This window comes from Cynocephalus volans, chromosome 1 (assembly GCF_027409185.1).
Source record: "Cynocephalus volans isolate mCynVol1 chromosome 1, mCynVol1.pri, whole genome shotgun sequence".
Lineage (NCBI taxonomy): Eukaryota > Metazoa > Chordata > Mammalia > Dermoptera > Cynocephalidae > Cynocephalus > Cynocephalus volans.
The window spans coordinates 295,426,249-295,450,501 of NC_084460.1; the positions used below are offsets into that span (position 1 = coordinate 295,426,249).

Consider the following 24,253-nt stretch of genomic DNA (forward strand, 5'->3'; position numbering starts at 1 on the left):
AAATGAACAATTGACAGGGGAATGAAAAATGAATTATTCAATAAATGGTAATGGGCAATTTTTCCAAATGGAAAAAAAAATCTCACACTATTCACAGGAAACCATTCTAGGAAGACTGAAGTTTTAAATGTAATTCAATCAGTGGTTATTGAGCACTATTTTAAAGAGCTACCACAAAAGACATGACTTTGCAGTCATATTATGTTAAATAGGGCAATATTCACTCTGATTTTAAATCCTATTGTGAAAACTGTAGGCATGGGATTTATTGTTTTTATTACATTTCCACCTACAATCTGCAGGATACAAAATCAATATTATGTGTTATCTATATCAATGTTCATTTTATTTGTCAGAAAAAATCCAGTAATTGTCAGCTATAGAAATAGTGCTATCTCTTTGTCATAACGGAGCAACTGTAAAGCTGAGGAATGGTTTTAGGTTAAAGGAGATTTAAGAGATAGCTAACTAAATATAATGCATGAACCTGGACTTGACACTAGAGTGGGGAAAAAATTACTGTAAAGGATGTGGATTGGACGCTGGTAGAATCTGAATAGAACTAAATACATCTATGCTTGTGTAAGAGAATATCCTTGTTTTTAGAAGACAAACATTGAATTTTTTAGGGGTAAAGGGGGGCCTGATGTCAACACCTTAATTTCAGATGCTTCAACACTTATAATGATAATAATCAGTGTGTCTATGTATGTATATGTACAAATGTGGCAAAATGTTAACAATTAGAGAACCTAGGTAAAGGGTGTACAGGAAGTGTTTGTACTATTCTGGTAATTTTTCTGTACATCTGAAATTATTGAGAAATAAAAATTTAAAATTTGTATCTGTATTAACTTTCAGTGCCTATCAGTTTTCTGTAGAGTGGATATGTAATAAATGGCATAAGATTATTCTCAACAAAATAACAGAAATAGAAAAGCAAAGAAATTGTAAGTATATTTCTAAACAAATTTCGGTACTTACTTGAAATTGCCAGTTTCCCAAATGGTCAACATCTTTAATATACACATGATAGTGTCCTCCATAGCAGCCACCTTTATGTATAATAACTGAGAAGAGGTCATATATATATCCTAAGTCATCCACTTCACTCTAAAAGAATATAAACATTGATACAGTTTACATAAAATGGTAAGATATATAATGAAAGAGAAAAAGGAATTTCACTACTGAAATTATTAAGAAACTTCATTGTTTGTCATTGTTATTTAAGGGTAAATAAAGATAAATTTAAATAATTGGCTTTAAACTTTAAAATTCTTAATTCATTGATGTAACACATTAAATCAATTAAATCCTGCCTTAGTTAACCATGAACATATTTATCTGAAAACAGTGTTATTTTTATTTACTTTGGCTAAGATCACGTAAGCCAATGTGACAACAAAACCATTACCTTATCAGTGAGTCTGTTGTAGAAATTATTAGTAAGAGAAAACCATCTTTGTACTATTCCCCCTTTATACATGTGCTCTTTACTTCTACATCTGAAATTATTTAGAACTAAAAACTTTAAAACCTGTATCTGTATTAACTTTCAGTGCCTATCAAAGTTTTCTACAGAGTGGATATATAGTAAACTATGCTGCTGTATACACGTGCTCTTTACTTGTTGGAACTGTCCTATATTGCAACTAGGTGTTTGTATGTGCTCAAAGTCTATCACTGCTGTGACACTTAAGTCCTCCGCACAGAGAAGGAACTTAGCAGTTATGAATACTGGCTGTCTTGCTCAGAGGCAGTTTACTGGAATGAAGAGGTTTGTTCTTGTTTTATTTATTCTCTGATCAACCTTTTCTATAATTAATATGCTCTGTAATCACGAGTGACTCAAAAGATGAACTTCTACACTTGCAGTTAAAATTACTTTAGATTAAGAGATACTTTAAAGATGTTTATTCACATTTGAGGGGTCTGAATTATATGATATAAGTCCTTCCAGCTTTGATGTCTAAACTGTATCTGTTATCTGTAATATTAAAATGTACACAGGGGTACCAGTTAACTGAGGAATTTATTTGCTTGAAATATTTTGCTTTTTAAATGGGCTCCATTTTAAAATGTCTGGTTCAGGCAAGAGACAAGATAGATGTACACAAAGATGCAAACTGACATTTTTTTCATGAATACGGAAATCCAAAAGTAAAACTAATGTGCATTTCCTAGATAAGTGCTCAATTTTTTTTTACTTATTTCAGTTTTGTTATATCAAAATACGTTAAAATCATGTGACAAACTTCCCTTTATAAAAGAGGTGCAACTATATTAACTAACTTTGAGAAAATTACTCTGAGTATGCCAATAACAGGCTTATAGCCAACAGAACATTAGAACCTTTGAATGGCAATTCAAGCAATAAGACAAAAACCAAAAAGCCCAATAATTAGGCTTGAAGTAGAAGAAGGCCCATCAATGAAGAGTTTGAATTTAAAAACATTTATTAAAAAATTACCTTTTTACATAGATATTCAATAGCTAGCTAGCAAATGTTCTGTTTTTAATAAACATATAAGAATAATTTGTAATAAAAAATACATCAGTTTCATCACTCTGATCTTGACAGGTATAGCCATGATATAAATTTGAAAATGGCTTATAAAGTAGGTCAATTTTATAATTAATTTGTTTTCAGAGCTTTTTCTTTTCCTGTGTCTTAAGGATTATAAGTTCTTGCTTAGTGAAGTTCCATTTGCCTGTTCATTTTCTAGATGTGCAATTCAATATTACATTTAAAATAAACGAAATCCAAATAGCAAAGTACCAATTAATGGTAATTTTTCTAAATGCAGGGTCATTCCTAATTTTCTTAAATTTTCATTTCAAAGATTTTTCTAGGAGAGTTTAATAAAGAGAACTGAGAACAAATCCATACTCTGGAAAATCAAAAGGACTGTAAATTAATCAGTGGTCCTCAGCAAGGGGTGATTTTGCCCCCCACCTCTCCTCCCAGGAGACATTTGGCCATGTCTGAAGATATTTTTGGTTGCCACAATTAGGGGAGTGGAGATGCTATTGCCATCCAGTAGGTAGAGGCCAGGGATGTTGCTAAACATCCTACAATGCATGGGATAATCCCCATGACAAAGAATTATTTAATTCAAAATGTTAATAGTGAAAAGGTTGAGAAACTCTACAATAAACCAATGAAAATCAGGTCAATAAAAGATTCAATTTTGAGAGGGGAAGAGAAAGATTTTAAAAATAAAATAGTTCAAACCTGTTCACAAAAAGGCTTGAGATTGATCCGGAGAGGGAATGTATAACGGCTAGTTTCCTTGTAGCGTTCACACTTCACAAAATCAAAATTAAATCTTAGTAATGAAATAGTAAGAAAGGGAGGCAGCTTACGTAATTTGGCCGACTGTTAAAAGAAAAATTTACAAAGTTTTTTAAAAGTAGAGTTATATAAAAAGATACATAATGTTTCTTAAAGTACTAAAAAAACCTACGAAACAGTTTTAAAAGAAATATGTCCTAAATCACATAAACTCATTACCATGAATTCAATATAACTCTTGATGTAAACTCAATGTAAATTCAATTTGATGTAAATTCAATATAACTCGAGGTAAACTCTTGATGTAAACTATAAAATCTATTTTATGGGACTAAAGATGGCATCACTCATTTAAACTAAAAATTTATAAGCCAGTTTTATGTTTTCAGTGTCGACATCCTAAAATATTATTTGACGAACAGGCTCCCTCTCTAACAGTGCCTATTTCCTGCCCAATTCCTGGCCTTTCACTTTCCTGCTTGGTGTCTCCACCCTACCTCGCAGATACAGTTCTTTTCATTTAGTGAAGAACTGGAGCTCTTAACCTGGGACCTAGGAACCTATTTTAAAGGATCTGAATGCATGAAATAATGTGAAAATTCTATATGCATATGTATTTTTTTCCTTAGACTTTCAAAGGGACTCTAACTCCCCAAAGATTAAGATTTATTGATTGGGGATTTATAGTCACTGTTCTTAAATTCAAAAGCAGATAAATTTTTGTTTTAGTTCCTTGTTTTAAAACAAAACACTAAATTAAGCTGCTTTTTAAGAATCATCAGTTGTCCCCAAACCTCTTGGGTTCATGGCCTGTAAGGGGGAAAAAATGCTCCCCCCATATATAAAATTATCCATAATCATATACAACTAGCATTGCTAAAAATATCTTAAAACAACAATTCCACAAATCTAATGGATAAAAAAAGTTAAGTGAAAAAAATTAATACAACAATGTAGAAGATTTTCAAAAAAGCTCTAAAAATACAAACAAAAAAACTGAGTCATTCAACTATAATATGGCTGAGAAAAGACTGCTAAGGACAAGAAAAATCTGCATTTATTTTGGTAGCACAGCCAAAACTAAATTTAGAATGCAACTAGAATAGAATGTAATTTTAAAAGTACCATGATCAAAAAATTTCCATTGAAAAAAAATTAAACCAATGATATAAAAGGTATATAAAAAAAACTGCATTTGTTTCTTGTCAGCAAAAGGTTGTTTTACAAATTAAGTTCAACCAAAAATTAAGGATGTATAAATATCTAAGGCTTTTTACAAACTTTGAGGTTTATACTTATTTATTTTATTAGATTGTAGTTGTACCACCAAAGGTGAAATAAAAAATAAATAAGCAAATGAAAATCCTCTCTCTTTGGGTTTCATAAAGGGGCAAGGGCTGGATGAAAATATATATTAAACGGTATAAAATTTACCCTGGTTTTTAGTCCTATTGAGAAAGATACAGGGATAGCTTATTGTTTTTATTATATTTTCATCTATAATCCCCGATACAAAGTCAGTATCATGTGTTATCTAAATCAATATTCATTTGATTTATCTGAAAAATTCAGTAATTGTCTGCTATAGGAATAGTGTTATCTCTTTATCATAAAGAAGTAACTGCAAAGATATGTCTTTTGTGGTAGCTGTTTAAGACAGTGCTCAACAATCACTGATTGAACTGAGCCCAAGTTTATGATATTTAAAAATAGCCTATCCTATTATCCAGCAGCAGTGGGAGGGTTACTACTGCAGATAATAATGACATCAGTGGGGTTGATGCCATATTGGTCATAGATACAAAGAGCCAAGAAGGAGACTAGAGAGGGTTAGAGATAGCACACCTAAGCAGAGGAATGGGCAATGGCATTCATAATTTATACATACATAGACATAAAGATATTTATAAATTATCTATAATAGTCATTTTTATATTAATATTAGTGAATCACTAGCACTTAGCAATTTCCTAGCATTGGTAATGCTTTTGTTGGAAACTGTGCAAAAAATACACTAAAAAACAATTCCATAGTGAGAAATCACATAGAATAATGAAAGAATGGTGAAAAGGAAATACAAATGAATGGCTGCTAGAAGATCAAGTGAAAAAAAATCTCCACAAAATGTTTTTCTAAAATCTCTCCTCCAAGGAGATTATTCAGATGCCAGACTCCCTTAAAACAAGTAGATAAGATATCTTGGATCCAAAGGGCTGGACTAGTAAAGCATAAAGACCTTACATTAAAATGGGGATAAAATATCAACATGTGGCAGATTTTCAGAAATATCAAAGTGCTGACATAATAAATCACTGCCACTTCAGAAAGGAGCTAGGATTTGCAAAATTCATGATGCATGAAAATAACACTAGGGAGGTATTCTATTAAAGTAAATGGTAGTTGTCTCTCATTTCTCTCTTTGTCAAAGTTTCTCTTCCTTCCCAGAATCTAAAAAATCATTATATCTACCAGAATGGCTATTTATTTATGAATGTGATGAACAGATTTGAGAGATATCAGAATTAAACACACTGATGTGTTTTACTTTTCCCTCTTAGCTCTCATGCTGCAAAAGAAATCAGTTGCTTTAATCTTGGTTTTCCTTTCCTCATATATGTATATGTATATATATATTATACATGTACATAATAATATCTACATGTATAATATAAATATACATGTACATATTATTATTATTCTTTTTGATGGCTGGCTGGTACGGGGATCTGAACTCTTGACCTTGGTGTTACAAGGCTGTGCTATAACCAATTGAGCTAACTGGCCAGCCCCATCATCTTATATTTTGCTTGGCTGTACAGAAAGAAAACTAGAAGTACTCCGTTGAGTTCCCTAATTATCACGTTAAGTATTACCAACTGTGGGAAGAGGAAAGAGCACATCAGATTTGCTAGAATGAGGGAGGACACATATTAAGATTATAAAACAATTGCATATTGAGAAAATGAAGAAAGCCATCTATTTTCATAGTGGTAAACAAAGAAAGGAAAAGTCAACAAGCTTCTTGGCTCGCAGGAATAAAAATGCCTTCTTCACAACAGTAATTTGCAAAAAGCAGTGATATTGGGAGTTTATCAAAAAAGTACACTTAAGAAACACTGAGGTACAAATAAATTTTTCCTGGGAGAGAAGGAAGTGCAGAAAACTGTTGGGTTGAAAGATTTAAAAACGTTATTACTGTTAAAGTTAAAAAAAAAAAAGTTAAAATACAGATAATAATGTAAATGTCTTTTCAATCCTTACTGTTAAGAACTTCAAGTATATCCTCCAGACTTTTTCATATAGTTAACTTCATTCAGTTGACAAATCTTCCTGCTATTATGTGCTAAGTACTAAAGAAGCACCCTGGGAAAAAGCGTATCTATATTTACCTTTGCTGCTTTAACCAGCCTGTCACAAGTTCCACAGTGGTATAAATTGTCGTAGTCAAAAACTTCCTCTTCTACATACATGTTCCAGAGCGCATCTTCCAAACCAGATACATTTTTGACCGCTACTGTTAGATCTAAGAAGTCTTCCTGAAATGTACATGAATATAATACTGAAAAAACAAACAATTTCACCCAGGCTTACAAACACATCACCAACTCCCATGTATGTTGGAAATAATCAGATATATGAGTTATTTTTACTAAAACTCTGTGCATATGAAGATGTAGATATGATTAGATAATGTGAAATATGCAACACTAAATTATCCTTTATAAATCAAACTATAATTTAGCTTAAGGTATATCAGAAAAAATTTATGAAGGAAGAAGTTTATGAGTCCACTACAGACACAATAAAACTTATTTTATAAGGAAATAAAATAAACCACAGTAAAACAAATATCTGAATTTAGAAGTATATAGAGGCAAGGTTTATAGACTTTTAGTTTTGAGACTATAGTATAACAGCAAGTGTAGGGTTAAATTTTTTAATGTAAATTACATTTCTTCTTTTGCTAGGGTTGGTTTAAGACATTGAGGAAGTTATAAGAAAATTATTATTTTGAGCAAGACAAAAAGGTATTTCTATGAAAATTAAGAGTAGGATAATTTTGCAAAACAGGAGCCTATTAATTCTACTTTATATTTGGATTATATTTCTAGTAATAAGTGCTATTACAATTTGACAAGTTCAAATAATATAGTTCTGTGTGTGCGTGCAATAGCATTATATTAAGGGATTGTGGGGACTGGAAAATTATAGTGCGCAAGTTATTTCATGGTGGAAATCTTAAGTAATAAAAGTAACATATATGGTTTATAACATAAATGTGAAAAGTTAATGCCTGTAATTTATAATGTGCCTTACAATCTGTTTTGAAATTACTTTGTGAATTATTTTATCAAAAATATGTCAATCATACTAATCATTTTAAGACACAATGACATCTTAATATCTTCATTATTTTTAAACTAGGCTAACCAAGAAAGCCTTTAGTAGCATAGGCAATAAGGGCCAAGAAGCATTTTTTTTTTTATCTTCAACTCTGACTTAAAAAATAAAAGAAAAAATATATATCCAATATATATATTCAAAAAAGCAATTGACACGTTTAAAAGATGGCACTTAATTTTTCACCCATACAGTCAAATACAGAAACTTTGTTAAATTCTTGCCATAACAAAAAGAGATTTTTATTATGACTGCTCAGTGATGAAACCATCAGCTGCATAACATTTGCAAAGCAAATAGAGATTACTGTATTTATTTACTCATTTATCTGTTTATTTTTCTTGGCTGGCCATAGAGGTTGAACTCCAGACCTTGGTGTTATCAGCAACACACTCTAACCAACTGAGTTAACCTGCAAGCCCTACATGAGAAAGTTTCCAGTTCTGAATTCCAATTTTTAAATTCCAGTTAGGTTAAATGGACAATCTGTGTCATTATAAAGAAGGTTATACTAATTTTTAAAAGATTATAATAGCACACACAAATGAACTTTCTGAAGGATATTAATAACTAAATCCAATATTTAATTATGCATGTTTGTCTAAACATTCCTCAGTGTTCACTATTTTTATTACCTCCCTAATTAACTTTCTTTATAACTTTCCAACCATGATGATATTGGCTTCTCTCATGAGGCCAGTCTTCTATTTGTAAACATCCCCAGATCTACTTTCTAAATATTATAGTAGTGCATAAAAAATTAAGTTTTAAGATATTTGCTTCTTTCAGTTTACATGGAGAAATCTGGATTATAAACTGATGATTTAAGTGTAGAGGGAAAGAAAAAAATGATAAATTATTTATAGTAATAAACACTTTAATCTTCATTTGGTATTACACATCATAGATTTCATTATATAAATTATAATTTACAATATAACTTATTACTAACATATTCTTGCATATTCACCTGCTTCTCACTGACGTTGTCGCATTCTTTACAAACGATCTGGTTAACAATGGTTCCGTGATACAGACGGCTAATGAGGTCATGGCCAGAGGTCCCGACTAAAGAAGTTTCCAAAGCACTGAAGAGAATTCGATTGAGTTCCTGAACATCATGTTGCCTCATTTCCTATAAAACAGGTAACTTTTAAGTGTAATTTTGTGCTTCAGACTTTTAAAAACAGATTTAAAAAATATTAGTTAACAAAAATGCAGGATTTTACCAAGCAATCCAAAGATAATCCTTGATCAGATATAAGAATGACTAAGCAAAATGAGCTGAGACCAGGTTAAAAGGTCACCACCTATTTTTGTTTATATGCAAAAAGAAAATATGAACAGGCAGTGCTCGCTGTGTGCACATGACTCAGCTCGCTTGACAGCCAGAAAGGGCAGTAACGCTCGTGGGAAGCAGGCACGTGGCACGCCAAAGACAGGGGACAGGAGGAAGGGACACTTCAGGCGCGGATCGGCTTCTAAGAGCCGGCAGTGTCCGCACAGGATCCTCCCACGAATGTGGCGGCGACTGCTGAGCGTCTGAGTTCCCAGCATTAGAGAAGAACTGAACGCATTGCTCTGACCTGCAAACCAGCTGCAGCAGGACTGGCAGGGGCTGCTGAGAAAGCTCCTGCTGGCTCCGCTGACCCCGTGCGAGTCCTACGGCCGGGTGCCAGCGACTCCTCAAGACCAGTGTGCACAGTAGAGCAGCGGGCACACCGCCTCCGAGGGGGACAGGACGGGAGGGGAGACGCAGGAGACCGAGTCCCGGGACGCAGGAGGGGCTGGGCTGCGAGGAGGGCGTGGAGCCGCGAGAGCCACTCAGCTGGGGACAGGGCAGTGTTTTCTGGACTTGGCGCCGGAGGGCGCTGTCGACCTCGACAAGAAAGGGAGAAGGAGGCAGAGCCGCGAGCGCGGGGACACAGGAGCAGAGAGGCTGCGACGGGGACGATTTCCAGTTAGGCCTCGTGTGGACAGCGGCAGATAAAGAGCCTAAAAGCTGGAGCCAGATGTGGGACTGGAATCTTTTCCTGTCTTGTAAAATGCAGGACACTAGAGGATGGACATTTGTCCAATAAAACTGGCTCCCATGGGACAGACACTTGTGGAAGTTTTCAAGCTCTGTTTCTGAAGAATCTTACAGCTGGCAAAGGTGCCTCAGAGACCTTCTCCTGTCACTACAGGTCCAGTCCTAGACGACGTCCTGCAAGATTTTGTTTAGAAAAACCAAAATAACCTAAAACAGGTTTTCATAGCTTTAAGGAGTATGAAACCAGCAAGTGAATAAAACCTCTTTGTCAAAATCAAATGGAAATCTATCAGCTGATATTAGATTGAAAAAAAAAAACAATATGGTGATTATTTTTGTAAAAAATCATTAAAAAAATATTTTAAAAAATTATTTTGAAATTATTTTAAAAGAATTATTTGGTGTTGAGAAATAATGAAAGACTGACACGTACTACAGCATGAATGAACCCTGAACACATTATCTCAAGTCAAGAAGCCAGTTACCAAAGATCTCATGTTGTATGATTCCGTTTCTATGAAATGTCCAGAACAGGCAAATGCACAGAGACAGAGAGTAGATTAGTGGTTGCCAGGGGCTGGTGGGAGAGGGGGCAGGGAGTGACTGCTAATGGGTATCAGGTTTCTTATTTGGGTGGTAAAAATGTTCTAAAATTGATTGTAGTGATAGTTGCACAACCTTGTGAACATACTCAAAACCACTGAATTGTACCCTTTAGAAGTGTGAAATTTTATGGCATGTAAATTATATCTCAATAAAGTAGTTATTTCTTTTAAAGGAAAGTATAAAGGAATTAATCTCAAGCACCAGGCCTACAGCAAAAATCTAACACACCTGTTTGTAGAATGTGTTATTGCCTCATTTTAAAGTCCATGCCCTACCTCTTTTATCACATAGTATCACCTAGTTAAGGAGTTTTCCTTATTAGAAGATGGCCGCAGTTCAGTTTATTGCTGAAGGCAACCTAACATTACTATCATTGCCTCTTTCAATTCTGTGACCGTCTCCCATACCTGTATTTGCAGAAACACACCTATTCTGTAAGAAGCGGTAGACCTGGATTTGCTTGCATTTGTACAGCTAACAGCTCATGAATATTGACAACGAGCACCTCTACTCGTTGCTGACACGTTTGGTGTTAGTGTACAGTGCAATGTTTTTAAGGAACACAAACGAAGAATGAGAGGAGGCCACACACAGTAGCAAACAGGAGAAAACGAAGAGAGCCAGGAGAAAGTCTGGACAGGGAAGGTGAAAAGACCTGCTAGGAAAGGTTTCACTGCTTTCCCTGAAGCAAATGTTCAATGAGAACAGCCAGATTCAAACATAGAGCACTTCACAAAGGGAGACAGAATTGTAAATAATTACCTACCATTTAGTTTATCCATTATTGCTAATCAAAGGCTAAAAAGCTGATCAGCAGTTTGCTGTAGAAAGGGTAAGTAATTTCCATGTAATAGGTGTTGTATCTCAACTAGACTATATAAAGATTCTTTGAGCAGAAATTGTAAAATCAGCTCTTATAGCTCTCCCTGTACTCAGCCTTCTCCCCATCCCAAATCACAGCTATGCATAAAATCCCATATACAGCAAGTGTATAAAAATCATATTCCTGACTTGTAATTATTTAATGTGAGAAGGAAATATTCAAGCACTATGTAGAGATCCTAAGATAAAATTCAGGAAAATGAGATGACATGTGAAACCCACATTGCTCTTTCCTCTATTACTCGTAACTTTGCCTCAGAGAAGCGGACCTTCATACCTCATTGCTGGTCCATCCAAAGCTGTCCGTGAGGTCTGTTGTGGATGCAGCTTCCTGGTCTAAGAGCAGAAGCTGAGCAAACAAGCGCTGTAATTGTAAAGGGATGATTCGAACCTGGATGAGAAACACGTGCATTTCTAAATGAATGCTTTTAAGAAGTGACTTAGGCTTCTATAAAGATCTGCATGCTAGCTTTCCCCTATCTCCTAGTTCCTTCAGGAGAAAGGTTATAAATATCTTTTTACAAAGGGAGAACTAAATTAAGATTCAGTTCTTTGAAAATTCTAATTCAATCCAAAAAATTTTAGTTATCTAGATTTTTCTGCCTCAACATAGTTCAGATCAATATTAAAACTCAAAAACGCCCTAATAAACCATCCAATTAATTGCACAATGACAGCTGTTTGAACCTCTAAAAGTTCATTCTTCTCTAAAATATCTCAGATGCAGATCCTACAGTTCCCTCTGTAGGAACTTGCCAGGCACACACATCTCACTCTGGAGTTCTGACATGCCACAGGGCTAGTTCCACCCAACCTCACTTTCTGCTCGCTCCAAGCCTGTTCCTGCCGTATTTGATGTGGTGAGGAGGAGGGCAGGGCAGACTGAGCAATGCTCCTCAGAGTCTGGTCTGCAGGCCCGACTTTATGGACAGAAGAGAGAATAAGCATTGAAAAGTTGTATGGCAATTTGACATCCCATGGTGTTTTTATTATATACAGTACTACAGAGGTGTTCACCTGCAACAGACTGGCAATAAAACAAAATACACCAAAACTGGTCCTTTTCCACACTGATGGTTTGAGAAGGACTGGTCTGGATCATGAGAAAGACTCCTCTTAAGAAGTACAGAGTTGAGCCTGAAAGTGACCAAGGACTTCTGAATGATAGGTACACTGGGAGGAACGTGATTATATAACATGCAGTTCAAATAAAATGTCACTGCAGAAACATATAAACAATAATAAACCAATTGCCTGCTCAATTTATTTTCAGAATACCAAGTTGAAAGAATACTGGTCTCTATTTTTCTTTTGGTTTTGTTGTAAATAAGTGCTTTACATAGATTTTTTGTAGGCTAGTGTGTACAATTTGTAAATACTCCTTCACCAGAGTAAAGAATAAACATAGCAAAGAGTGAGGTATGTTTACAAAGCAGTAGCAGCATTATATTTGGAAAAGTAGTACTTTTCTGGAAGGAAAATTCCATTACCAGTAGGGTGTAGGCCAAGGCAGTTTCTGAAAATAAAGATCATATTTGGTAAGTAATAAAATTATTGTATACTATGAATAAGGAACTTAATTCCCTCCTTAAAAAACACTTCCTTCACAATACCCCAGTAAATCACAGATATAATACCTTTGCATCAGGTTTATCCTTATCTTCGAATGAACCAAGCTCCTCCGGTCCAAGAGAAAATAAAGCTTCTAAACAAAGAAGTAGAATCAGAGAAGTAAATAACTTTATTTCATTTTAGAAAACTGCTTTAGAAAGCCAAGACCACCAGTAATTAAAATCAGTTAAAGAGTCAGAAATATGATTGAGACAATATTTATACCCGTATTCTACACACTTTACTTTCTTGTAACATTTTTAACTGCTGACTTTAAGAAAATAAAGTGCATGCTAAGATTTCAGTATAGAAGGTCCATAAAAGGAAAATAATCCTTAGTTAATCCACATAAAACTAAAGAGAGTAGTATCAGAAATCTCTGATGGCTTCCCATTGCCTACGGCAGTGGGTCCCGAAAGCCACAAGGAATCCTAGGAAATACAGCAGTGTGGCAGGTAGGCATTTCACACCACCTGTGAGGCTGCCAACCATTCTTTCATGCGAAGGACCACCTTTTACTCTGAGATTGTGCCCTTCCTTTTTCTGGTGTAAAAATGTCTTTTCTGTGTTGAGGGTAATAACAGATGGTTGTAATCTTACCTGCAAAAAAAAGTTGGCAACCCCATTCCAGTCTCCAGAATTTTTTTATAACCTAGCATTTAGGTATGTCGCCCAATGGAGCATATCTGAATCTCCTGGGAAGTCTGTATCCTAACCTAGGTCACAACACCTTCTGGGAAACCGTGATGTACTCCAGGGAGATAAGGAATGGGATGGGTGTGTCTCCTGATTTAAAAATCACTGCTGACCTAGTGATCACTGTTATGAACATTCTATTCCTCCTGTGTCCTGGGACTAGGCAAAAATAAACTATAAACCTACAGGTCAAAGCACAAAACCATACAAGGACTTTTGTACTCATCTCCCATTACTCTCAGCTACATTGTACCAGAAGTACAATGGAACCCCATCTGGCCCTACTTAAAATACTATTCCAAAATGTTTCTCCTTAGTTCTCTGCTAATCCTTACCCTTTACAAATTATACCTCCCCTTCAGTCAGCATCAGGATTCATGCTAAACCATACAAGGAGTACACATTCCATACAAGATGTCAAACCATGTGCTTGGCCAGCGATCCCCTCTGCTAGAGAGGAGGCTGGCCTGGGCTCTCGGTCCTTCTCTTGTCTTGTGGATCTCTCCATGACCTGCCCCACGCCTTCACCTTCTTCCTCAGTCTCTATTTGAGGCTACTTTTCTATTTCAAGTTGCCCTTTAACCTCAACTGTATTAAAACCTGGAAAAATTTTTATCACTCCTAGGAATCTGCCTAATAAGGGCTGAAAATTCCCAAGCAGTAGAATTACTGACTGCATCAGAGGGATACTTTCATGGAAGGGATAGAGTCAAGGACAAGAGGCACCAACCACTCTTAAATCCCAAATGCAGTCCAATCCATTAGAATAGCCCTGAAACGGGACAGTGGTAAATATTCATTAAACCTCTGGAGGCAAGAAGTCTTTGCAAGCTTAGGAGCAACAGAAGACATCACAAAGATCTGGCAAATGTGGTGGTGGTGGGAAGGGGAACGTGGCAAACCACAGGATGAATCAAGTTGTGTGTCCTCAGAACATGGAGACACTGGAGAGCTGAGCTGCACAGTCACATAGTGCTGTGGCCCCCAATCAGGGCCACATGAAGGCAAAGTAATGCTCCCACTGAAATCAAGGGAATACAGACGCTGACACCCACCCTCATGGATGAGGCTGGTTTGCAAAATGGGACAAACATGTGGAGAGAAACAGGGACAAAAAATCCAGGGTTCAGTGAGGTCAGACTGGTTTGTGGGAGATTCCCCTATAGTCTTACAATAATCCCCCTCTTTAACTGAGCTAATTTGAGTGGGTTTCTGTTCCTTACACACAATCCCTTACCTAAAATACTTGGGTCTTTGGAATTCAGAATTTCCAGATTTTAGAAAGATAATATGAAGAAAATGTTATATATATTATGGTACATTTTCAGCAGGGTCTGGGACAGACAGTACCAATTAATCTAGCAGATTAATATTCCTGTAATAAATGTATAAATATTCACCCAACTGAGATAATTTAAGACTATAAATACCCTTACACCAAGTCAGGTTCTGAGGCCAAACAAGTTCAGGTCAGATCAAATCAGTGCCAGAGCTTTCTGGATTTCAGAAATGCAGATTAACAACTGTGGACCCATATAAATAATGTGACATCCCTCCCCACTCCAAAAGGCAGATATAGTTGTTTGGGTAACTCTGGCTTAAGTGTTTGTTACTGTGGAGAAATTTGAAAACTCCAAAATACAAGTAGTGCAACAAGAATGGAGGCTGGTACTCATACCAGAATTGTCTTTATGTTGTATTTTAAATTATAGAAATTAGAGAAGAAATATATTGCCTTAATTTTTTATTTTGTTACTAAACATTACTGTAATCACACAGAAAATATTTAAGATAATTTAAGCTTCACATTTCTCGGCAGAGAACTGCCAATTTATCTCTTACGTTCACCAACAATAAACACATACTGTGGAATATATCTTTAAGATATTTTGTCTATTTGTGTTTTTGCATCATTAATCACATGTAAAGATGACAGTACATATTTCTAATCAAATGCATGTAACATAGCATACCTCTGAATTCAGGTGTGAAATGAAGAGTCTGAAGAAGGGAATTGAGGTAACAGGTTCCGCCCTGATTTCTGATTCCACATAAATTGGTGAATTCTCTAGGAGCAGGTGGCTCCAAAGCTTTAGTCTTTAATTTCTTCCCTTTTCCGTACTGATTATTTGATACACTGTCCTCTTCAAACAGGTCCCCAAACATTGTGAAACTAAATACTACCCTTAAAAAAAAATAATGCTATATAAATGCTTTCATTTTCTACATGAAATTTCCCCAAATCTCCCTACCTTGCACTTTGGAGTATTCATTTTGTTAAGTAGTCCCTTAGATTTCTGTTTGTTTGTTTTTGGTGGCTGGCCAGTACCAGGATGTGAACCCTTGACCTTGGTGTTATAGTCATTCCTTAGAAAGTTGTACATACATAGTTTGAGTTTGGGAGCAGCAAGATCTGGATTTTGTTCATCCAGGCCAGGATCCTAACTACCTGTGTGATCTCAAGCAGGTTATTTAACCTGTTTTCTTATATGTAAAATAGGATACCACCAGTCCCCTAGTGTCCTTTAAACAGTCAAATGACATAAGAAAGCCACTTAGTGCATAGACTTTGTCCCACAATAAATGACGGTCGCTTTTAAAAAGGCATATTCACATCACTAATTAAAAAAAAGAAGAAAACCCATTATCATGCCTTATCCTAGATACTGAGATTGACAGGATGCTTGAGATTATCAGTCACTCATTAGAATCTCTGCTTCTCACACCCCTCTGCTTGTACCAGATTACGATATTTAAATGAAAATAAATGGACCCAATTAATTTTCTTGAAACCAGTTTAGTATATAATCCCAAAGCTGGAGAGCCTGGAGGAAGTTCACCGGGGAAAAGAAGACTCTGACATTGTTCTGATCGAGCCTAAAGGCGGTCCAACATAGATCGAATCATCCAAACATGAGCCCTGGAACCCAGGTGACCTGCTAAGGGTTTCCTATCGAGTGTGGCGAAGAGTCACTTGGAGATGAGAAATATAAAGGGCCTAGCACCGTTTCTGCGTGACAGGAAGCGGTGAAATGCAATTATTTTTTTTTCAACTTGTTCCTCATAAGAAAAGCACAAAAAACGAAGCTGGAGAGTCTGGGCTCGAGCTCGATGCCTAGATTCCCGAATCCCCCACTCCACTCCACAGCCGAGCCCGGGGCCCTCGAAGCCACCAGGTGTCCCAGGGGCGCGACGAGGCAGAGGTTCCTGCCCCCAGAGACCACTGACCAGACGACGGGACAACGCCGCGTCCCCCGGCAGGCCCGGACCGCCCCTCACCTCACTCTCCTTCAGGCCGTGCCGCCAACACCGACCCTACCCTTCTCACGTTCCTCCCGGGATCCCCGTCCGCCGACCCCACTTACTGCCTAAAGCCCAGACTCCCACCCCGGCCAACACTCGAAGAGAACGAACACGCCCCAACTGGGTGCCGCCATGTTAGTGAGGCGGGGCTGCGGAGAGCAATTTATAGTGGGAGGACTACACCTCCCAGGATGCCCCGCGGGAGCGTCGGCCGTCGCGCGAGGCTTCATGGGCAATGTAGTTCCTCTGTCCGGAGAGTGGGCGGTTGGGACGGGAGGGTTAGGCTGGCGGACAGGTCCGCCGGACACCCGGGGCCACTCATGTCGTCATCATTTATTTATTTCTTATTTTGGTGGCTGGTCGGTGCGGGTATCCGAACCCTTGACCTTGGTGTTATAACACCCCGCTCTGACCATGGGTCACCGTTTAAAGTCCGTATTTATTGCTGCTCACAATCCATCGTAGCTGCAGTAGGGTGTACAAAGATCTCTTGTTTTTTTCGCGTGGCAAATTCCCAAGTTACCTACACATGGGAAACGGTTGTGTGAGACTTCCAGTTTGTCCAGCAACCTGAAAGACATCGCCCAAGTGTATCTCCAGTACGAACTCTGCGAAAGACGTTTCACATTCCCCGGAACCTGGGCCACCCCGCTAACGTTCGTCCCTGTCAGCTGTAAGGGGCGTCCAGAAGAGCGCGCCGGGAAGATGTCAACGTTATCCCTCCTTCCCACGGGACCTCCGTCGGTGGGTATTTCAATAACCCGTTCAGGCTCTATTTCTGGTACCTTCCCGGTCCCATCCAGGAATGAATGCGGTGGGCAGGGAGGAAAGAGTTTTGACTTCAGCTGAGGGTTTGAGGGACTGAGAACAGGAGGAGTGATAGGTGAGGGTGACAGACAACGCAGGAGTCAAAGTGAATGCCCAGCCAAGGGATTTATGTCGGGAACATCTGCAGGACACTTGTGCGTCTACAAAGTGGAGGGAAGTGTGGGTTGGTAGGGAGCCGAGGACCAGCTGGGGCAAAGGTCGGCACTAGGTAATGACAATGGGGATAGCCTGTCCTCTGCTCTCCTCAGCCTTGTCTCTGTCACGTCACGCCCTGGCGTGCTTCTCTTCCTGACTCCTCCCTGACGTCATAGGAGTACAGCCTCTGTTTCTCTTTCTGCCCTTCACTGCTTCTCCCGGTGACATCGTAGAACTGACGTAACAGCCCTGAAGCATCTACTCTTGACCTCCTTTGTACAAGATAAAAAGTATATCTTCGTGTAAGTCACTGTTGGGTGGGTTCTCTTTTGAGGGGATGTTCGTAGATGAATACGATACCTACGAGGGACATCAGCACCACACTTGAGGAACTCAAAGTAGGTAGAAAAGAGAGAAATATAAAAAATAAAAATACAATGAGATAAGAGTTATTAGTGTGATATTCTTTCTCTACATATGTAACCTGTGTATAAATTAAACAGCAAAAACCCACAGAGGCAGCTGGTAAGAAGATTTACTCCTCAGAGATGTAGATGATGTTTAATAGAGGGCCAGTTCAGAGTAATGGGTAGAAACTCAGGAGGTAACACTCGCCAGGATACAATTTTGTCCACATTAAAATTCAAGGCAAACTACCCAAGTGTCCATCAATGAATGAATGCATAAGCAAATATATATACACAATGGAATATTATTCAGCCTTAAAAAAGATAAAAGCACTAATACATCCTATAAAATGGACACAAAATGACACATACTGTATACTTCCATTTATATGAGGTATCTAGAACAAGCAAATTTATACAGACAGAAAGTAGAATGGTGGTTTCCAGGGGTTGGGGGGAGAGTGGGGGATGGGGAGTTATTGTTTAGTGGGTACAGAGTTTCAGTTTGGGAAGATTAAAAAGTTCTGGAGATGGTCAGTGATAATGGTTGTACGAGGTGAATGTACTTAATGCCACTGGGCTGTAAACTTAAAAATAGTTAAAATGGGAAATTTTATGTTATGTACATTTTACCACAATAAAAAATTTGTTTTTTAGATTCAGAGCAGTCCATAAAACCTTCCCAATGTAGCATTCCTGTATCTCAGTTACCTTCTGTGAATGCCTCATGAGCATTCACAGAAGGTAAATTTACAGAATCAAAAACAGATTTGCAGATTTGCACAGGATTTCAACCAGTGGTTGGAAGAAGAGCTAGTGCAAAAGAAATAAAGCAGGTCAAGACTTGATGTTAAAAGCAGAACAGCTGTTGGCATGGAGGCTGAGATGTTTCTGAAATGAGCACAGCAGCCCTGGTTAATGCTGAGTGGGAGTGGCGGGGAGTGACCGTGGCACTGATGGAAAGAGGCCAGACCGATCAGCTTGTGAAGAACTGGCTCCATAAAAGAAAAAGACCCAGGGAAGTGCCAGATCAGACGCAGGGACAAGACAGATTGGATCCAGGCTGGGATTCAGCAGTGCCCAGGATGAGTTGCTCTTTATTTGTTCATTCATTCACTCAACAAATATTTAATAAGCTCTACTACGTGGCAGGCACAGGGCTAGACACATGAGATATAATATTGAATATGACCAACAAGGTCCATAAATGCATGAAGCACCCTTTCTAGTGGGAGAGACTAAAGAAAAATCTAGATGGCAGGTGTCAATAGTAATAAGTGACTTGAAGTAGATAACAAAGGGATGTGATGGAGTAAATCGCAAGGAGTGGGGTGAGGCTGTTTCTGATGATGTCCTCAGTGTTGACTTCTAGAGAAGAACTAAGGAAAAGGGCAACACGTGAGGAGCCCAGGAGAGCCCACTGGGGCAGAGAGACCACTACTCCAAAGTCCTTGAGGAGGGATATTTCCTAATTGCAATGGGAAGCCATTCAGGTGTTATGTGAGAGATGGCATGGTGGTGTGTCAGCTGTGGGTTTTTCAACGATGCTCTTTATTAGGCTGAGAAACTTCCCTTCTGTTCCTAGTTTGCTGAGTATTTATCAAGGAATGGATTTAGGATTTTATCGAATACTTTTTCTGTGCTTGTCGCGATGGTTAGATGGTTTTAGTTTTTCAGTTTATTTATATGGTGTATTACCTTGATTAATTTTGTTTTCATTATTTATTATTTTTAAATGTTCAATTGTGCTAAAATACATGTAAAAAAATTCACAATCTTAACCATTTTAAAATTTTTATTTATTTTTAATTTTACATATTTGTGGTACAATTTGTTGTTTCAGTACATGGTATATCATACAATGATTTACTTAGGGTAGAATGTGTATTTATGCCTAAACATTTATCTTTTCTCTGTGGTGATTATGGCTAAGATTCTCTTTTCTAGCTATTTAGAAATATGCAATATAATATTATTAGCTGTAGTCAGCCTGGAACACCAGAACTTATTTTCGTGTCTACCTGTTAACTCTCAACCCATTGATCCACCTCTGACCCCTACATCCAACCTTCCCTTCCCTTCCCATCCTCCAGGAATAATTACTGTACTTTCTATACTTATGTGAACCCTCTTAACCATTTTTAAGTATCCAGTACATTCATATTGCTTTGTAACAATCACCACCACCCATCTCCAAAAATTTTTTTGTCTTTTGTCTACTGAAACTCTGTACACATTACACAATAATTCCCCATTCCCTCCACCTCCAGCCCCTGGCACCACCATTCTATTCTTTGATTTTATGAATTTGACTATTTTAGATACACCATATAAGTGGAATCATACAGTATTTGTCTTTTTGTGACTGGCTTATTTCATGTAGCATAATATCCTCAAAGTTAATCTATGTTGTAGCATGTGTCAGAATTTCCTTCCTTTCTAAGGCTGATTAATATTTTATCCTACATATTTCCCACATTTTGCTTATCCATTCATCTGTCACTGGGCACTTGGGCTGCTTCCACTTCTCGGCTATTGTGAATAATGCTGCTCTGACCATGGCTGTACAAACTTGATTGGTTTTCTAATGTTAAACCAGCCTTGCATTCCTGGGACAAATCCCACTTGGTTAAAATGTATTATCTTCTTACATGTTATATGTCTTTATGTATTATTTAATTTGATTTGCTAAAATTTGGTGTAAAATTTTTGCATTGATTGTCATGAGGGTCTGTAGTTTTCCTTTCTTATAATGTTTTTGTCTGGTTTTGGTGTTGTGTTAATACTGGTCTCATAGAATGTATAAGGAACTGCCCTTCTACTTTCTGGTATAGATCGTGGGGAACTGGTATTATTTCTTCCATCAATGTTTGCTAGAGTTGACCAGTAAAGTCATTTGGGCATGAAGTTTTACCTGCAGGAAAGTTTAAATTACAAATATATTTCAATTTAAAAGATATAGGTTATTTCTATCAGGTTATTAATTTGTTCTTATGTAAATCCTGGTATCTTGTGTCTTTTAAGGAATTTTTTTGGTCAAAGTTGTGAAATTTATTGTTATAAACTTGTTCATGATATTCTCTTATTGTCATTTTTATATCTGTAGAATCCAAAGTGATACTACCTCTCTTCATTTCTGATTTTGGTGATTTGTTTCTTCTCTCTCTTTTTTTTTTTTTGACCTGTTTGGCTAGAGCTTTATCAAGTTAATTAATCTTCTCTAAGAACCAGCTTTTGGTTTCATAGATTTTCTCTACCATTTCGCTAGTTTCTATTTCATTGATTTCTACTTTGAAGTAAGCCTCTTGGGCAGATAGGTCACTCACTGCCATTTTTATTTTCAAAGAAAACAATCTGAATATACCCAGTCACCAAAGTAAATGGTGACTAAGCAAATATGTGGTAATTGAGTGTACTGGAGTGGGCCATTGTGTGTTCCTAACACGGATTATGCCCCTAGGTTGACTGTGGAATCATTCACTGAATGCTCCTCAGGGTGTGGCCTGACCTGTACCATGAAGGTATCTAAAAATCTGCATAATGTAACTCAGTCCAATGCCACAAACATTCCTCATGTACTATCTCTGGGTAAGGCATAGTGTGGGTACTGTGGAAAGAGAGTGAAAACATGAGGATGACATAACCCCTGACCTCAAGGAGTGCTCAGGAGAGTGTGGGGACAAATGTGCAGATTCGTGGAGGAGGACACAGGCCGACCGAGCCCCAGCAGTGGTGTGAACCCATTTAGAATGTGGAATCACAGAGGAGATGGAGGCGTTTCCGCAGAGTGCTCTGGCAAGCATCAGGCAGGTGACTCCCCACTGCACGCAACACGTGTAGGGAAAGCTACCTAAAGTACTGTAGATGACAGTCATATCTCATCAAACCCCTGGAATGGTGCATGTATATGGGTTGTCAATCTTATTTCAGCACTTCAGGGAATTCAGACATGAGACAAGAATTCTTGTAGAAATGGAACAGACAAGCATCAATGCCTGCACATGGCAGAGACCCTTGTCAACAGCAACCCACTGTCAGGGCAGAGGTCAGTGCTGAGGGCCTTGAAGTCTTTCCTTGGAACCTGGGATGCCAATCCCTTTCTGGACAAGGAGGCTTTGGTAGCGTGATGATAAAACCCAAATTTTGCTTGGGAAAAATTCCCATACAGACTTTATTCAAATTTACTTTTCTTTCTATTTCTCTGAGTCCTCAAATCCAAAAGCTTTGTTTAGGGAATCTGTCTCTAATCTCACATGGCCATACAGGCATGATCTCTCCCCAAGGCAAAAATCACAATCTACTCTTGTCTGGAAACTATACAAGTAGGTATCTCAGGAAATGCTGCTCATTTATTATTGTTTTTCTGAGAAAATCATTGGCGTGAGTGATATTTTTTGTGAATGTGGGAATATACACTCTCTCTTGGGGCAGGTTTTGTGCCTGTACTTCTTCCACCTACTGGATCACACGGGCTTAGGATCCAAGCAGCGGGACTGCTCTGGGCTGCAGGTATGGCTCCTGCAATTGTGACCAGCCCCCTTCCTCTGTGTGTGTGTCTGCTGCTGACAGGTGGCCTGGCTGAGGCAGGCAAACTGCTGGTGGTGCCCATGGATGGGAGCCACTGGTTTTCCATGCATTAGGTTGTAGAGAAACTCAAGCACAGAGGGCATGAGGTGGTCGTAGTCATGCCACGGTTTATTTGGTAAGTGGGAAAACCATTAAATTGTAAAGTAAAGACTTATTCAACTTCTTACACTCTGGAGGATTTGGAACATCTATTTATGGTTTACGCTAACAGTAATGGAAAACTTGAGGACAAAGTTTATTTTCTATATTCATGATTTCACACAGCAGTATTTTTGGACTTCTGTTTTCACATTGTAGTAGTTTAATGACAGACTATTAATAGAATACATAAAAGAGTGTCCTTTTGATGCAGTGCTCCTGGATCCATTGTGTGACTTGATTGTTGCCAAATATTTTTCACTCCAGTCTGTGGTCTTCGCCAAGGCAATATTTTGCCATTATCTTGAAGAAGGTGGACAGAGCCCCACTGCTCTTTTTTTACATCCCCAGAGGTTTCTCAGGGTTCTCAGATGTCATGACTTTCAAGGAGAGAGTATGGAACCACATTTCCCACTTGGAAGAGCAGTTATTTTGCTTCATTTTTTTCAAAAGCACCTTAGACATTGCCTCTGAAATTCTCCAAACACCTGTGACAGCATCTGATCTCTTCAGCCATTCATCCTATTCGGTGTTTATGAATTGGCTGTGTTTTCAAAAATCCCACGTGTGATGCCCAACATGTTCTGTCGGTGGCATCAACTGCAATCTGTGCAAGCTACTGCCTCAGGTGAGTTATCTCTCCTTTAGCACATGAAAAATCTGGCTTGGACATCGAACAAAAAGATTCTTTAGTGAGGTGTGATTGGTCATTTATAGGTGTCACATTTGGAATTTCTTTCTGGTTTAATGAATTGTTTAGTGCCAATCCATTGAATTGTGGGTTGGCACATTTTCTAAAACTGCCCTCATTGACATGTATGTGTATACAATTGATGTAACTTTATGTCATCTTCAGGCTGCATTTTTTAATACTGTTTTTGGAAAAATACTGAATAACAAAGGAAGAAATGAATCCTTCTTTCTTGCTAATCCTGTGCTTTTAGCATTTTCCAATGTTCTGAAATTTTCTCTGTCTGTTGTAACTTCTCCCGCCTCATTTATTAAAATAAAATCTAGGGTCTGGCTGGACACATTGTCCTTTCCCTTGTATTTTCTTCTTGCTGGTTAATCATAGACGTGTTCATAGGCCGGCATGCAACAGATGTGACTCGCTCTCTTAACAATTGCATAAAAGTCTTTACTTTGAATGCACCGTTGTTTTTTCAACCAACAAGTATTGATAGATATTTAGGCTTTTTCCACTTTTTGCTTTTATGAACAAGGGTATACAAACATTCTTAGATACAATACATTCATATAGTCACATATTCTTGCTCTTATCTCGGTAGGTCAGAGTTCTAGTAGTAAGGTTGCTGGGTTAAATGATAT

At 37.8% G+C, this 24,253-nt stretch overlaps 1 protein-coding gene and 1 pseudogene across 9 annotated transcripts in view; one reads left to right on the forward strand and one right to left on the reverse strand.

The window, feature by feature from the left end:
* USP40 (ubiquitin specific peptidase 40) overlaps nucleotides 1-16,962 on the reverse strand; it is an 87,467-nt gene extending 70,505 nt beyond the window's left edge. For 4 of the 9 annotated variants that reach the window (XR_010023424.1, XM_063095412.1, XM_063095440.1 and 1 more), the window contains exons 1-8: nucleotides 16,806-16,948; nucleotides 15,500-15,711; nucleotides 12,857-12,924; nucleotides 11,497-11,610; nucleotides 8,670-8,834; nucleotides 6,688-6,834; nucleotides 3,239-3,382; nucleotides 985-1,113 (exon numbers count right to left, since the gene is read on the reverse strand). Coding sequence is in view for 8 of the 9 variants with exons in the window: in XM_063095412.1 (XP_062951482.1) it covers nucleotides 985-1,113; nucleotides 3,239-3,382; nucleotides 6,688-6,834; nucleotides 8,670-8,834; nucleotides 11,497-11,610; nucleotides 12,857-12,924; nucleotides 15,500-15,692 (960 nt within the window). In the remaining variant the exon portion in view is untranslated. Of the gene's footprint in view, nucleotides 1-984; nucleotides 1,114-3,238; nucleotides 3,383-6,687; nucleotides 6,835-8,669; nucleotides 8,835-8,928; nucleotides 8,981-9,285; nucleotides 9,504-11,496; nucleotides 11,611-12,856; nucleotides 12,925-15,499; nucleotides 15,712-16,805 lie in introns of those variants that run through there. The other 5 variants (XM_063095423.1, XM_063095432.1, XM_063095448.1 and 2 more) reach the window with 5 other exon arrangements.
* A 5,748-nt stretch (nucleotides 16,963-22,710) lies between these two features.
* Nucleotides 22,711-23,594, forward strand: LOC134372986 (UDP-glucuronosyltransferase 1A10-like; annotated as a pseudogene).
* Nucleotides 23,595-24,253: the final 659 nt, after the last annotated feature.